Raw genomic sequence first — 17,352 nt, 5'->3', positions numbered from 1 at the left:
ATACTTTATTTATAAAGAAATATGGTTGAAATAAGTCTTGTTTTTTCTTTAATTATCATCAATGCCACTGCCTCATAAATTTATGTAACAGTATTATATATTTGAGCGAAGTCAAGATAAACTGCGGTAAGTTCATTATATTAACCCTCTCAGTAAACTTTTACGAATGGAGACAAACAGAGGCATTGAATTCATTCAACATACAGGTGATAAAGAGTTAGTCATTTGATCATCTTAAGTACTGGAAGAAAAAGTGGTTTTCAAATTAGCTAAGTTGTCTATTATTTGGAAAAAAGAAGGTACTGGTTTTCAATTAATATATAGCATATATTAGAGTAAGGGTCAAATCTCTGATATATTAACAACTTCCCATATATTGTTTCATTAATCCTTGTCTTAGGTGGCAGTTGATATTTAATGTCTGTTATTAGAGATTGATTTTCTTACGCATGCAAGGTAGAGCTAGCTGTAGTACTTGCAAAAAAATCTCCACGAATTAGAGATGCAAAGAGGCAGCAGTAAGCATACTGGCTAGGTAACAACATGATCATCTAATTTCCTCGAATAAACATTTTAATATAGATAGATTGTATTTTTCGCAAATTATAGTATAAAATCGGCTTATGTTAAATATATTTCATTTGATAAATATTACCAAAAATAAAAATAAAAAATAGTATGTTGATAATGCAACACTTTAATTCCTTTTACCCGAGATGGAAGCTCGGAATGTTTCTTTTCAATTGGATTAGGTTTTGTCAAATAGGGAAATCAGATTGGACGGATGCGTAGCGAACCCTTTTTCCTTTAATTTCTCCATATATGTCTTGGATTGGTAAAACATGATTCAATGTATGGGTTCATGAATCTCGTTTCTTGTCTACACTATATACTCGTCCTTTTTTATTTCGTCTAGATGCGTGCCAATACAACAACCCAAGTTCAATAATGCTATCAAATTTCATTAATCCATAAATTCTTTTATATTTATCTCATTTCTATTTGTAATAATGTCGTAATATCAAAATCACTTTTGAAGAATTGAAATCAACTTGAGATCGACTTCAAGATTTGAACTGAACTGAACTACTGGGGCTCGAAATCAGGTTTACGCCCATAATTTATGAACACGGAGAATTTAAAAAAAAAAAAAAAAAAAAAAAAAAAACAACAACAACCATGTGGTAAAGGTAGAATATGGGGAGTCATTAGTATGTGTTAGGGGATTAGTATGTGTTAGGGATGCAATCCCAAAGCTAACCACCTGAATCAAAGTAATTAGGCAAAGATATTTTAGGATTATATTAATTCCACCTTTAAATTTGGACAGCTTAGCTCTCATATGTGTTGTCTAATCTAATTAATTAAGTGGCAATTGATTGTCATTAATCAGTAAATAAATTTTTTTTATTGTACAAATTAATTACCTGAATTATCAAGTGTGATACAAGATGGATCAAACTCCTTTTTAACAGCGGTAACTTCAATATTTTTTAATGTACGTCCACCTGTTAATCACACGCGTGGCTTGAGATGAGTGAACAGTTATTAAAAAGGGGGGAAAAAAAAAAGCAGGAAATCGGCATTCAGTCCTCAGCCGTCGTTTTTTTTTTGTTCAGTCCATGAGTACTTTTTTAGTACCACATTTCTACATGAAGTGTATCACAATTTGTATGACATAGTACCACAATTTTGTGGGTAAGAAGTGAACCCAAAGAAATGTTTTGATTGGGGATTTTTCACCAACTTCCCAAAAAAAAGAGCTTTTGCTTTTTGATTGGTGGGATCGATATTTGATCTGGCAAAGGATTATTTTTTTATAGGTTATAACAAAATTTACATTATATTGGTACATGACATATTTACTATACTTTTTTGAAAATATATCTCATGATGTCAGTTATGGTATAATGAATTTTATGTGGAATTACAAAGGTAAAACTTGAATTAAACAAATTAATAGGTGAAATCATTTTTGACAATATTTAATAAATAAAAACATATAAATTTATATTATAAAATTTAAATATATTACATGAAGACACTGGATATGATGAAGGTAGGTGTTGAGAGAGCTTCATCTCTTACGTAGTCTGAGTGGGTAGTGAAAACAGATGTTCTCAATGTTCTTCGTGCGATTCAGAATCCTACCTCATTTTTTCGGATGAACCCATGCGGAGACTATTAAAAGAAAATGCATTCTTGCACCTCAAAAAAAAAAAGACCCAATAAATTAAATTTATCTTCTATTAATAGGTGAGTGGAAATATGTAATATTAGCATAAATTAACGAAAGTCTTGGATCGTATATATTGTTGGATTTTATTGAATTCATTGGAAGGTGTAACTGGCTTGATGTTAATTTTTAGGCATACATATAATATCAATATAATGAAGGTTAAGACCGAGCTAGATTCTTGAGATATGCTTGTCGATAAGGACAAAGACTCTCGAACAAAAGATGAGATTGAACATCTTTATAAGATATTTCGTTTGATTAAATTTTTATAATAATTAGAGTAAAAAAATAATTATCTTTATCTTTAAATTAATCATTTCATCTCACAAATCAAACGATGTCAGTATATCGCGCTTTTACTTTGAACCCAATCTTTAAAGAAGGGAGCTAGTTCCAAAGATTACCATCCATTATTAAGCAATACAAATAATGGGAGAAATAGCAGTAATTCAACTGAATGAATTCCGATTGCTCTAAATAAGTTTAACAATTTATCATTTTGTGTATCGATATTATTTGAAGTAAATAGGAATGAATGAATGAAATAGTTGGATGTTGGATGAAGCAAAATATAGCTTCCAAGCCAAGGAAAGTGCACATGGGGCTGAGCCTTTTTACACGCGTCCTAACATCAAGACTTAGAGTCGTGAGACCACATATTCCACACCATTATCCACTTAACTGCCAATTACTTGGCAACTAGCTTAAATATAATTTTAATATTGAAGGATCCCTCTGACTTAGTAGCAAAGACATGCCCCAATAACTATATATACTAGCTATTATGCACACGCGATGTGTGTAAAGTTTTTTTTATAATTATCGAAGGACTCATGAAGTGAAATTTGACAAATTATCGAGGGACTAAAATGCTATTTGAATTGCTGTAATTTAAAAAATAAACACAAAAGTATTTGTTGAATTAAAAAAAATAAAAATAAAAGTGTAATATTGGTATCACATAAATGTAAAATTGGAAGAGCCAAGAACAAATCAAGACACATTTTTGTCTCTATTATAGAGATTCTTAATAATAGTAATAGATTAAATCTAGCAAAATGTTAATAGAAGATCTAGAACGTAATAAACATATACATCATAGATATGGAAAAAAAATTTACTTTTTACACAAACTTTTAAGAGTTGACATTCTGAACAAAATGCATAAATATGCTATGGGGAATAAATGGCAAATATGGAATATAATTTTTTTTAAAAAAATTTCACATTTGATTATTGGGTGTTGCTATTCACACTTTTTTTTTAATTTATATTTTAATTGTGAGTAAATTTTATATGTAAAGAATATAAAATGAAGTGTAAAAATATCATTACATTTGATTATTTTAATATAGTCGAAATTTATGCTAAATTGTCTTTGGTGTCGAATGTAAGAACCCAACATTGACCAAAATCTTCTTTTCTTGATTTATTGTACTATAAAAAACTTGAATCCATGTTAGTGTGTGCACATGCATAAGACAACAAATTACCAAAGAGATAAAAGATCAATATGTACGAACTCCGCAACTTTTGGCTAAGGATGGTATTTGTTTTATAAGGAAAGTTTTATCCATATATTTTTGCATCCAATGAATGATAGCTGACCACGTTCGTATTGGATCCACATTATTTGGGGAAAGGGAATTAGTTACAGTCTAGCGCTCCAAAAAGGACACAACGAAAATTTCAATTTAACTTTCTTTGATGAGCAATATGCATATATGTATGTAGAGATAAACTAATCAAATCGAGTTATATTAATAAAAATTAAAAATATAATTAAGTATGTTTGAGTTCGAACTCGATTCAAAACACAAAAATTTAAACCTTTTGGTTCGAGTTTGGCTCAAAATATTCAAACATATTTATCGGACAATAAAAAGCTCGAAATATCTTAAAGACTCGAAATGTATTATATCTTTAATATATAGTTCTATTATATTAATAAAATATTAGGGCTAGCGAACTAAATAATTTGGGATCGAGTTCGACTATGAAAGAACTTCGAACATATTATAGTTCGATAACTTCGAATATGAATCAAATATTTATCAAGCGCATGGAGGCAACATAATTTGTGTGTGCCAATCGATGGGGGATGTGTGGTGTCTCATTAGTTCCCATGGATATAAAGTTCTCCGCAAAATATTTTTTACATGTGGGGGAAGCGAGGATACTTGAAAATTATTACTATCAAGCAAAGGTAAATTTCGAAGGCAAAATTTTTGGAGAAAAGGGCCATTTAGATTTCAAGACCACCCTAGATCGATCACACCTAATTGGTCTTTGAATAACATTTTTGACTGGTTGTGGTTTCGGTTTATGACTAGCTAGATATCACAATATAACATAGAATATTCTTTCACGTAGCTCTAACTTTGATCAAATTGCTTCTTCTTCTTCTTTTCATTTAAAAAAAAGAAGAAGAAAGAGCCCTAGTTAATGAACATAAAATATATATATTTAATTTATTGAATTAGTGGGTGTCATGTTTATCCCGACAAACCAAGCTTCTGTTTCCCATCTTCCAACTTGGCTCGTTGATGCTACAACAGCTAATAGGGATTAGCTTTTCCATTTTTTTATCACTCAAATTAATTAATAGAGTATTCAATGATTCTTTTTCTCTATATTTTCATTTAATTGCACCATTAAATTAATTATTAAATTAAATTTATAAAAATATACAAGTTCAAAGTTTCTTTATGATTTTTTTTTTGGGGGGTATAAAACCGGCTTTTAGTTGTCATTCCAATGAAGGACTTGGCAGGAAACAATAGAAAATTAAATAATTTATATTATTATTTTTACATATTTTATTTTCTATAAATAAGTGTCTCCTCCGGAGTGGATTGCTTTCAAAATCAGGAATTTCAAACAGGCCTTTATCTCCGCCTCTCTATTGTTCCGTCCGTACATTTATTTTAGCAAGACCTGTGCCACGACTAGCATAAATAATGGTTGATTACCATTTAACAAAGTATAAAGCATCATGATCTATATATAAAGATATGTTTTCTATAGATATTTATTGTCCATTAATCAAAGTTACTTGAGCCCAAAAAAAAAATAAATAAATAAAAACTAATGCATGAGGTAGTTGAGTTGATTGAGTGTGTGAAGTTTGAAACCCCAAGTTTGAATTCCAGAAAATCTTTTTTATTTGTTTGAATATGTTTAGTCTTTTGTAAATTTACTGTTTATATACTATGTGTAGTCTATAGATTACTACACATATTCGAGATCTACGCAGCACACAACCGAATGATAATGGTTGTCAGTTTATCGTAATTAAAAAAAACACACACACACAACAAATAAATCAATCAGACTGACTATAAGTGTGAGGCCCAGGGCCGAAGAGGGCGGGGGGTGATCGTCGGTGCCATGAGGTTGCACGGACAATGAGCGGCTCCTGGCAGGCTTCTAGGCGGAGGGAACATGAATGAACTGATCTTACACCGGAAGGAGAGAGATTCCGAGACTGTTCAATGTAATGAACTGTACAGTTGAAGAGGGGTTAAAAGATTTGATATGTACTACTCATACCACGAAGGTGCATCTTCTTTTCGGTAACTCATCATATAAGAACTCAAAAGTTAAGCGTGCTTGACTTTGGGCAATTTTGGGATGGGTGACCTCCTGGGAAGTTTCCTGGGGTGCGTGTGAGTGAGGACATAAGCACGCTGGAAAGACTCGTCTTGATACAGTGAGGACAGTCGTCGTATCTGGGACGTTACAATAAGTTTGATTAAATTTGATCAATTAATTGATCGAACGGAATAAATCTGATGGTTCTAATTTTTCATTAGGTAAATTACACTATTACATTGTTAATAACTTAACAGTAGCCTTCGTTTTTCCCATAAAATTGCAAAACTGACGCGTCATAAAAACACAATTTCATCTCGATTGATGCAAATATTTTGGTGATTTCAATCTCTCTTTTAAAAAAAAATATTTTTAGTAATTGAATCATAGGAAATATAGATTTTATTAATTTGATTATATATATATATATATATATATATATATATTATAGTGGACCACGTCAGCACGATGATGGAAAAAATAAATATTTTTTCAATGCTTAGAATTCAACGACCCTTATTTTACGCCTTAATTCAGGCGTTTAGGCATTCGTAGCCTTAATCCATTTGTCCCCTGATGGCCTGCCTTCTCCCTGCCCTAAATCATAAGCATCTGTTTGTTAATTAGTTAGACGAAGATCTCGAGTTTGAGACAAAGTTTTATTGTTAAATTTTCCCTCGATTAAATTTTTTTTTTTAAAAAAATAAAAAACTATCCATCTTCTATTTAGGAGTTTACTTGTTAGGAATCGATGTTCTTCAAGAGGAGCAAAATTAGTGACCGTAAATTAAATCCTTAAAACTTGAGGATGTAGTTTGACGTTATCCGATTATGGAAGAACCATTTAGCTTAATATAATTTAATTATCTTGATTAATTGAAAAAGATTAATGCTAAACAAATTGTAGACTTAGACCTACATTGACACACACACACACACACACACACACACACACACACACTACAAAATTACAAATCCAGGAATCTACCCTTTATAATTGAGTTTTTAATTAATCATTAATTAAGGATCAAAATTACAATACGTGGAAAGATATTCTGTTTGATATGTGGCATTACACTGTTCCTTCATTTCATAACATTATAGATTTTAAATTTCTTCATTAATTTATTAATACGGTTCCGAATTATTATATATATATAAGCTTTAGTTGCACATGGTTACCACTTTCAATTCAAAGTTTTTTAGGTAGAAAGTAATTTAATTTATCTTCAACATGCGATCTTTAATTTATAATAATAAATATAAATACATTTCCGAAACCAACTTCGTGACTTGAGAAACAATGTAATATAAACTTATAAGACAAGTGCATTAAAAAAAAACTCGGGTTAATGAATAATGATGTTATTTCACATTAGGAAATATAGAGATAAAAATATTATTGAAAATTCAAATTTATGAATGATATTAAATAGAAAGATATGCAAAATAAAATATACGTGAACGTATGTTCGCAGTAGAAGATTAATCTAGAGAATGAAACAAACAGCTAGAGGTCATGTCTTTAGGATATATAATATGCCAAAAACTTGTGTGAGACGGTCTCACGGGTCGTATTTGTGAGACGGATCTCTCATTTGGGTCATCCATGAAAAAGTATTACTTTTTATGCTCAAACTATTACTTTTTATTGTGAATATGGGTAGGGTTGACCCGTCTCACAGATTAAGATCCGTGAGACGGTCTCACACGAGACCCACTCATATAATATAATGAATTTTTCGTTATAACATGATAAAATTTATTTGTCAGATGGTTTACAATTAATCTGACATCAAAATCACAAATTTGATATTAGATATCGAATTCGAGATTCAATTATAATACCTCTAAACAAAAAAGAAAATGTGAAAATATAAATAAATTGTTGGGGGATCTTTCAGGTGTACTAGATCCGAAAAAAGTGGTGAAAATGAAGCTTTTTTTGTGGGTTAACACTTTAATAGTGGTCCAGTTCAACTATTCTTTATATTCTTTAATCGCGCGAGAAAGAATATATGCATCAGCTACTTATTTCAATATTGAGTTCCCAATTCCAATTCTATTTGGATTATTCTAACCGTGTAAAAGAAAAGTTCTTAATATGTTTTTAAAAACATTAACAAAATCAAATATAACAGGTTTTGCATGTAGAAAATATGCAAGGAAAATGTTTCCCTTTTAAATTTCAAGAATGTTTTAAGATTGATTCTTGATAGATTTTTATATCTTAATAAAAGTCATCCAAAATTTATATATCAAATTCACTAATCCGATATGAATCTATCAAATCCAAAGACACCCTCGTTTTTTTAATATGAATTACCAACAAAGCTTTGGAAAGAATCTTGCTGGTTGCTATTTGTGGACTTGATCGGAAATTTCTTTAATAATTTGTTCGAAATATTTCGGTAACCTTGCAAATTACAACTCATTCGAATAATATAGCAACACAAACTTTAACTATATCAAAAGCCCGATAGTCTTTCTTGCACTTAAAAAGCCCAAAGGATATAAAACATATATATTTTTAGAAGATATGGGGCTGTTTGCTATCTCCACTCCCCGCCGGTGTTCACTGTCTCCCATGTTGGAGAAGGATTATGACAGAGTTCGTAATTACTTTAAAAAAGGGATTATGAATTTTTCCTTGATAAAGTTTGCAAAAAGCATTTGCAAACATGATCATTTAATGTATTTGAGAAACCAAATTTAGATCCTAAACATAATACTAAAATGGGATATAATATGTTTATTTAATTTCATGATCATTAGAAGTTTCATTGTCTATACAAAGGTTACCATCATATACAAAACTACAAGTTTCCGTGAATAGAGATTTAAAGACATACTCAGGCTTAAATATAATTTATCATCTGGATAATTCGTTTGATAAACAATTTGTTCAAGTTGGTATATAAAACTTGTCAGTTTTTTCCCATTAATAAATAAAATCCTTCTCCGAGTCTTTATTTATTGCAGAATTAATAATGTTTGGATCAGTATTTATTTCAGGAAAAATGTCGAATCAGATCATATTGGTAAAACTTTGAGATTAAAACTATAAATTCTCATAAGTGATCATACGTGTAATAACATATGATGAGATTTCTTTAATATTTTTCTTCATACGACTATGAAATTCCACCATTCTCGTCTCTATTGGATTCGCCACGTATGTTGTAACTTAGGCGTAAAATAATCTTTCAATTTTTTTGGTAATTTTTTTATAGAATATTACGCTGAACAATAGGGAGCATGATGATAATATAGTACTAAGAAATACCGGAATTAAAACAATCAATAAGGACACAAATATTTACGTGGTTCACCAAATATAAGTTAGCTACTGCGAATCATTATTATAGGAAAATATTACAAGTGTATACAAAACATCTAATCTCTCATAATCTCAACATCAAAGTATAACCGTGAAAATATCTTCTATGACTCTAACAAGGGGATCTCATAACAATTTGCCATCTCTAATTTTATAAGCTTTGAAATTGCTTTGATTTGGGATGCCTCTCAACTGAGGAAGAGCCATGCGACCATTCATGTACCGAGTGCCTCATTAATAACCGCAATTTTTGGCATGCCACTTTGACTAATTATACTGCCACCACCAACCATCATAAATGCATAATGATGGCAATTCCCATAATATTTCTAACTTGAACACTTGATTTCAATTATGATTTTACACCATTAATGCAGTAATTCATATATTCTCATTTATGTATAGAGTCCAACAGAAATTGAACATAACTTCAGTTTGTCAATGATCACATCCTTTGTGAGCATATCGACGAGATTTTTATTTCTAGGAATCTTCTCAAGCATCAAGACTCCATCTTCCAGTACTGATATGATGAAATGATACTGATTCAGTAAATGTTTTGTCCTAGTATGATAAACATGATTTTTTGCTAAATGAATAGCACTCTGACTGTCACAGTATAATGTGCTCCTATCAAGTTTCTGACCCAATTCCTCCAGAAAAGATCTCACCATATCATCTCATTGCTAATTTCTATAACTGCAACGTACTCAACTTCAGTAGTCGAAAGCGCAACTATCTTTTGAAACTTAGATACCCAGCTTACCGTCTTACCACATAATATGAACACATACCCACTGGTGCTTTTTCTGCCATCCAGGTCACCAACCATGTCAACATCGATAAAACCTTGTAAGCCCAACTTTGACTTTCTGAAACATAAAAATAAACTAGCAATACCTTTCAAGTATCTCAGAAAGCATTTAACTGCATCCTAGTATTGTTTTCCTAGATTGCTCATAAACATGCTCCCAACTCCTACTGCATGTGCTATGTCTGGTCTACTGCACACCATTGTATATATGAGACTTCCGACAACAGAAGCATGAGGAACCTTGTTCATATAAAATTGCTCCTGCTTCGTCGTTGGTGATTGTGCTTTGGTTAATTTAAAGTCACTAGCCAAAAGAGTACTCACATGTTTAGCTTCATCCATATTAAATCTGCTAACCACTTTTTTCATGTACTCTTCTTGAGACAACTTCAAGATTTCATTAACCCGATCTCTTAAGATTCTCATTCCAAGGATTTGCTTTGTAGCGCCCAAATCCTTCACGACAAATTTTTTTGATAAATCTTTCTTGATTTTATCAATCCCCTCCAGACAAGCTCCTGCTATCAACATATCATCTACATATGGTAGTAAAATGATATAAGAGTCATAAAGCTTCTTTACATAACAACAGTGACAAGTCTGACACTTCAGGAAACCATTTTTACTTATGAATTCAACAAACTTCTTGTACCACTGTATTGGAGTTTTTTGGAGACCATGCAAGCTCTTCTGAAGTTTGCACACCATTTTTGCTTTTCCTTGCACTTCAAACCCATGTGGCTGCTTCATATAAATTTCTTTATCTAGGTCACCATGAAAAAACGCCTTCTTTACATCTAACTATTCCAGATGTAAATTTTATTTTGTCACTAATTTGAGTACAATCCTGATAGTGGTTAACTTGATCATTGGAGAAAAAATCTCAATGTAATAAATGTCTTCTTTTTGTTGAAAATCTTTTTCAACAAGTTTTGCCTTATAGCGCTTGCTACCATCATGTTCTTCTTTTAACATGTACACTCACTTGTTATGCAATGCCTTTTTTCGTGCGGAAGTTTTGTCAACTCTCACGTCTGATTGGATAACAGTGAAATCATCTCATCTTCCGTGGCTAACTCCCACTTGGTTGGATCATTTTTTTCATTGTCTCGTCATAGGTCTCCGATTCACTTTTTCCTGTCAGCAAAATATAGTGAATTGCATGAGAGTATCTCTCATGTGGTCTGATTGTTCTCAAAGATCTTTTGAGTTCAATCACCGAAGTTTGTGGGTCATCATATTGCGCAGTTGTTTCCTCATCTTCCTGGTTATTGCTTTTCGATTCATTTACAGGAATATCTGTCAATGACACTTCATCAGTTTTCTTGATTTTAAAACATCCATCTCTAACTCCAATGCTTGACTTGTCCTTGTACAATACTTGTTCATTGAAGACTACATCTTTGCTCCGAATAATCTTCCGATTTTGGTCATCTCAAAAACAATAATCAAACTCATTATCATCATAACCACTAAAGAAAAGCTTATTTGATTTCAGATAAAGTATGTCATAATCCGTCGCTACTTTTTTCGTTAAAATAAAAAAAAAATAATTTTATAATTTAATAAATTTTTTTAAAAAAACTTACAATTTGACTATGCTAACAATACTCATGATCTTAACTAACACTTAAAAATTAACCAAAAATTGAAACGAAAAAACGTACTCTAAATCGAAATTAAAATCGTCTAAGAGAGAAAAATTTTAAGTGTTGTGAAGTAATGTGGAGGAAAATAAATCGAAAATGCAGATATTTGTAGACAATTTGCGACAATTTTTGGTATAGCGATGATTTTTTATTAAACAATCGCGCGTAGCGACAATTGTTCATTAAATAGCGATGGTTATCAAAAACCGTCGCTATTATGTTAATATAGCTACGGTTGAGTTAAAACCGTCGCTAATAGCGACAATTTTAGAAAACTGTCGCCAATTTTAAATTAACCGTTGCAAAAAATAGCGACGGTTTAAGTAAAACCGTCGCTAATTTAAAAGGTGCGACGGCTTAACCAAAACCGTCGCTAAATATATCGACGGTTTTAAAAAAACCGTTTTAAAACGTCGCTAATTTAAAAATTACGACAGTTTATTAAAACAATCGCTAAATAATTGGGCGCCCATTTTCACAGCGTGATAATATGCATGCCGTGAATAATAATATTGACGGGGTGCGATTAATGTACACCGTTAATGCCTAGACATGATTTTTTTTAAAAATGATTTACTATTAACTGCGCACATAAACATTCACTCTGTTAATAACACTATTAACGGCGTGCCTTTATTGTACGCTGCGAAAAGTGCATAGTTTATTAACAGCTCACATATAACTGCACGATGTCGTTTATATAATTTATTAACAGCACACATAAACGCAAGCTGCGGATATTACTATCCGCAGCGTGCTTTTAATGCACACCGTTATTTCTGTCAAGTGCAAAAATATTAACAGCTCACATATGGGTGCACGCTGTTAAAAGTAATATTCGCGGCGTGCTTTTAATGCACGCTATTGATGATGTGCTGCGGAAAATCATTTTTTTGTAGTGGATCATATCTTCAGTGGTTTGTGCCTCCGCCACGTTCTTCATTAAGGACAATCCTATTACACCTAATTAACACCTATAAGTCGGGGAGTTCCCAATCACCATCCTCCACCTATTCCGACTTCTTTCTTGATAAATTAAAAGTTGATGCAACTTCTTGTTATACATATAATCTCTAATCTGTAACTGTCAGAACGAAAAATCTGTACCTTAGAACTTTTTGATTCACTGTCCCGATTCATCATCTTCGGCAATTGATTCTTTAGCCTTAGCAAAAAATATAAAAAAAATTTATGGCGTGAAAAATCAGACAAAGCTACAAACACGGAGCATACACAAAATTCTAAGAAATTTTTCAACAAGACCTTGATAACAGTTGTTGAGGATTATGCCGAGTTGATAGCGAGCATGATGATTATATAATATAAAAAAAGGCGGAATTAAACCAATTAACAAGAACACAATATAGACTACGTTCACAGAGCTACACCAAATATTTATCAAAAGCAAATATTACAAGTGTATACAAAACACTTGATCTTTCACAATCTCAATCTCCGAATATAACAATAATGAAAATATTTTCCGTGACTCTCACAAAAGAATCTCATAATACTTTGCTTTCTCTAATTTAAGATGTCTTGAAATTATTTCGATTTGGAATGCATCTCAACTGAGGAAGAATTAGAGCTCCATGCAATCATTTATGTAACGAGTATCTCCATTCTCACGATTTTCGATATGCCGCTTTTGACTAATTATGCTCCCAACACCAATCATCTAAAATACATGACGGTGACAGCTCAACGAACATTTTCATGAGAAAAGATTTAAGTCATTCTGAACTGTAATGGATAATCTCCTCACTAGAATTTATGGATCTGAACATTATATATGCGTCTGAATTTCGTGCATGACTCAGTAAATCGAGAATCGCAATATTCACATAAAATCTTGATGATTAATTTGGCTTATTTGGGCACAGGAATCACTTACTACTCATCATAACAAGATAGATAACTAGACGACCAAATAAACTCATGCATGCCACACATTATTTTTCTCCTCGATCGCATACACTCAAACTTGAATATATAATATAAATATTGAAACACAAGTTATTTCATCATTCGAGCTGATCTCTTGTTACTAATGTTGGAGAGAATCTGGCACATGGATTTGTATGACGAGCCACTGAGTTCGCTTAGAGCGCTGGTAGCACTAATTTTCAACCTTTTAACCTTATCCCTCATCACTTTTCCATCTTCCCCCTGAATTAACTTTCTCACCAATTTCTCTATCTCTTCCCTCCCCACCACTTTCCTTGTGGGCAAATCCTCCGGCCGCAATGCCACCCCAAGCTCCTCTGTCAACATGGCGGCGTTCAACTTTTGCTCGGCATATAGCGGCCACGCTATCATCGGCACCCCACTAACTATGCTTTCCAACGTCGAGTTCCACCCGCAATGCGACAAGAATCCTCCGATCGATGGATGGTTCAGGATTTTGACTTGTTGTCCCCACAATGGGACCAACACTCCTATATTTTGGGTTCGGGTTAAGAACCCCGGAGGCAAAAAGCTTGGAGACCATTCCGACCCATAGTCTCTAGTGAAAAATGCATCGTCCACACGGCCACAGGTCGGACTTCGCACCACCCAAATGAACTGCTGTTGGCTCATCTCCAGCCCCCAAGCCAACTCGGTCATTTGCTCAGTCGATAGCACCCCACCACTTCCGAATGATACAAATAAAACACTTTGATTAGGTTGTTTGTCTAGCCAAGCCATGAAGCCATTTTCCAACACGTTCGGTTCGATGGTTCTCGTCAAAGGACCGATAGGGTAAACGGGGTTGGTCATCACAGACCTCAACGCTTCATTTTCCCTAAAAGCCTCGAGGGATTTGGACTCCAAATCTTCCCAAGAGTTCAACAAAATCCCATCAAATAACGTGTATTCTTTCCCCCGTCTCAGATACTCTACATACTGCTGATCATCCCGGTTTAGCATCGGGTCTACTACATCCAACGGTCGAACCGGTTTGCAGCCCGGAATTTTCAAGCAATCCTGCTCATCAACATATTGACCTTTGATTTCTCCGTCAAGAACCGGACAGTATACAGTCAACGCAGTATACCATGCATTAGAGGGAACATAGACATACTTGGGCAGTTTATACTCCAAGGCAATCGGCAGCGCTTCGGTCCCAAAAAGATCGACGATCAAGGCGTCCGGCTTGCGGTCCATGGAGGCGATGGCAGAGCGGATTAATGGCAAAGCTTCCCGAAGCATCATGCACAGTGTTGTGGCAACTTGTATAGAAGGATTCATGAGGCGTGAGATATCACCAAGGGGAAGCTCCACTGTTTCGACGAGTCCCTCTTCAGTTGGAAGCTTCAGAAGCCTGGATTCCAACGGAGAACTACTGGTCGTGACAGCGAGAATGGTGGTTTTGACGTTGTGTTTGGTGACGAGGCGTTCGGCTAAGAGTTGAACCGGGATGAGATGTCCGACTCCGGGACTGGAGAGAATAGCGATGTGAAGATTGTCTGAGGAGCCACTCATGGTTGATTTATCTTCTCTCAAAGTCGACTGTCACATGTGAAATGAAATAAGGAAGTAAAAAGTTTATAAGCACCTAATCAAATGAAAAGGAAATTAGGGATTACAAAGTTTACGAGGAGAAACATGATAAATACCACTTAGTAGTAACTGAGCACGCTCATTGCGTATGTTGTTAATAAATAAATAAATAAGATATAAATGAAATAAATTGAAAATAATTGAAAAATAAGAGTTGTTTTTTGTTATAAGGAAGTAATTATATTAACGTACCAAAAGTAGTTAATATAATAGTTACATTCTTAATAAAAATATTAAGAGATATATTATATATTAGAGAGATGATATTTACATACAGTTCATTTCTTATTATTTGTACTCTATTTGTGAATAAATTTGACACATATTTTTCACATTAAGTAGAATGTGGATAAGACAAAATTGAGTGTAAAAATCAACTCACTATATATTATATGTGCAACACCTTTTATTTTAAATTTTTTTTTTGTTTATTTATGACATCCTATAAATTTAGTTTAAAATAGAATTTAGTAATACAAGCGGTTACAGTCAAGAAACAAATGGCATATATAGTAAAATATGGAAATAAATATAAAGATTCTGCAAATTTAAAATATGCATGTATTGATTATTGATTAATATAGAAATATAAAGATAAATGTTAGAATATGAGTTGCTTGGATATATAAGAGAGTACGTAGTAATCAAATATTTTTTTACTAGTTTTAATATTATTAATTATCTAAGCACAGTTAGGAGATTATCATTATTGAATGGTACAATATTATATTCTGGATATTTATTTTAATTTTAACTAATAAAATAAAGTATTATTTAGCTGATAACAAAAAGAAAACATTGAAATAAAATTGTTACTTATTTTATAAATCATATATTGTAATATTAACAATTTGTGGACACCTATTGTGGATAGTATATTGTTACATTCTGAAATCTGAATCTGAATCTGAATCGTCTTATTATTGATGATAAAGAAAATTAAATGATTAAATATTAAAATAATCGAAATGCATATATTTTATTAGATCAAAAAAATAATAAATTTTGTTTTCAATTTTGCTTAGGCTTTTATAACAAAGTTGTATCTTTAGCAACAGAGTGCTGCGTGTAGTTCAAAGTTTACACTTTGAATCACATAACATGTTTGAAATCTTTACTAATTAGGAAGTAGCAGAAGAAGACTATATATACATATACACACACATATACACACATGACACACACACACACACATATATATACCTGAAGTAGCTAGTCAAAGTTCAATTATACATTAGAATCATGCATGCATCTATTGTATGTATCGTAATCATTTCAACAAATAGCTAATTCATGGCTCTTTGAAAATGCTCTCAAGACCAAATCAATGCAGGTTGAATTTCACTTTCACTTTTGTAGCAACAAAAATATACAAAGCTTTTAGTACGTACGTACCTGAATTAATATATATATAGCAGACAATGTTATTCTGTAGAACTTCTCCTTAGCCTTAACCCGGCCTTGATGCTTTGACGGCAAAAGATCGAAGATATTCAATTGAAGGAAAATTGAGACGAGAGGAGATGGGAAAATTGAGACGAGAGGAGATGGAAGAAGAGGCAATTAAACGTGAGAGTTCTTTGGAAGCTATGTATTGATTGAGAAAGAATCATTTTCAGTTGAAGGAAACGTGAGATTCACGATTTACACTCATATTCCCGATGTCGTCTTTATTCACAAAGAAATCGTTGTATTTTTGTCTTGTTACACCAACACTTCAAATTATGTACTCTTTCCACTGTCTCATTATCTTAACATGAAAATAACTTTTAATTCCAAATAATGTATATATTCTATGTGTCATGCGATATTATTCCTTAATTAACGATCAAAATTACAATACGTGGAATTAGGTTTGACATGCGGCATTACTCAGTTCCTTCATTTCCTAGCATTAACTAATTATAATTATAGCTTATAATCCATCCATTAATTTATTCATTAAAAGTTATTTATGACAGATTTTGGACATTTAATGACGATATTTCCTGTCACTACAGATCAATTTTCTTGTAGTGTTTGTGATTTTAGTTATCTATATTGTCAAATTTCAGTTTTGATCCGTTATCTTTGTGTTTTTGGAAATTTTAGTCTTTTTTCCGACGTGGTGCTGATGTGGCGCTGACGTGTGTATTGACACATCAATACCCCCGATTAAAAATGACTAATATAT

At 32.5% G+C, this 17,352-nt stretch overlaps 1 protein-coding gene across 2 annotated transcripts; it reads right to left on the bottom strand.

Moving 5' to 3' along the window:
- Positions 1 to 13,456: 13,456 nt before the first annotated feature.
- Positions 13,457 to 16,747, bottom strand: LOC140965026 (anthocyanidin 3-O-glucosyltransferase 5-like). Of its 2 annotated transcripts, none has more exons than XM_073425063.1 (2): positions 16,575 to 16,747; positions 13,457 to 15,174 (listed from the first exon to the last, which is right to left on the bottom strand). In XM_073425063.1, the coding sequence occupies exon 2, from the start codon at positions 15,099 to 15,101 to the stop codon at positions 13,653 to 13,655; it is 1,449 nt and encodes a 482-aa protein (XP_073281164.1). In that variant the 5' UTR covers positions 15,102 to 15,174; positions 16,575 to 16,747; the 3' UTR covers positions 13,457 to 13,652. The 2 variants fall into 2 exon arrangements, with proteins under 2 accessions (XP_073281164.1, XP_073281163.1); XM_073425062.1 differs by having other exon boundaries at positions 13,457 to 15,128.
- Positions 16,748 to 17,352: the final 605 nt, after the last annotated feature.

This window comes from Primulina huaijiensis, chromosome 18 (genome assembly GCF_012295235.1).
Source record: "Primulina huaijiensis isolate GDHJ02 chromosome 18, ASM1229523v2, whole genome shotgun sequence".
In the NCBI taxonomy this organism is placed as follows: domain Eukaryota; kingdom Viridiplantae; phylum Streptophyta; class Magnoliopsida; order Lamiales; family Gesneriaceae; genus Primulina; species Primulina huaijiensis.
Note: the sequence above shows the minus strand (reverse complement) of the source record. Positions and strands in the feature narration are given on the sequence as shown.

What these genes read in the sequence shown, in the direction of transcription:
- LOC140965026 (XM_073425063.1), bottom strand. Translation starts at nt 15,101, where the DNA reads ATGAGTGGCTCCTCAGACAATCTTCACATCGCTATTCTCTCCAGTCCC.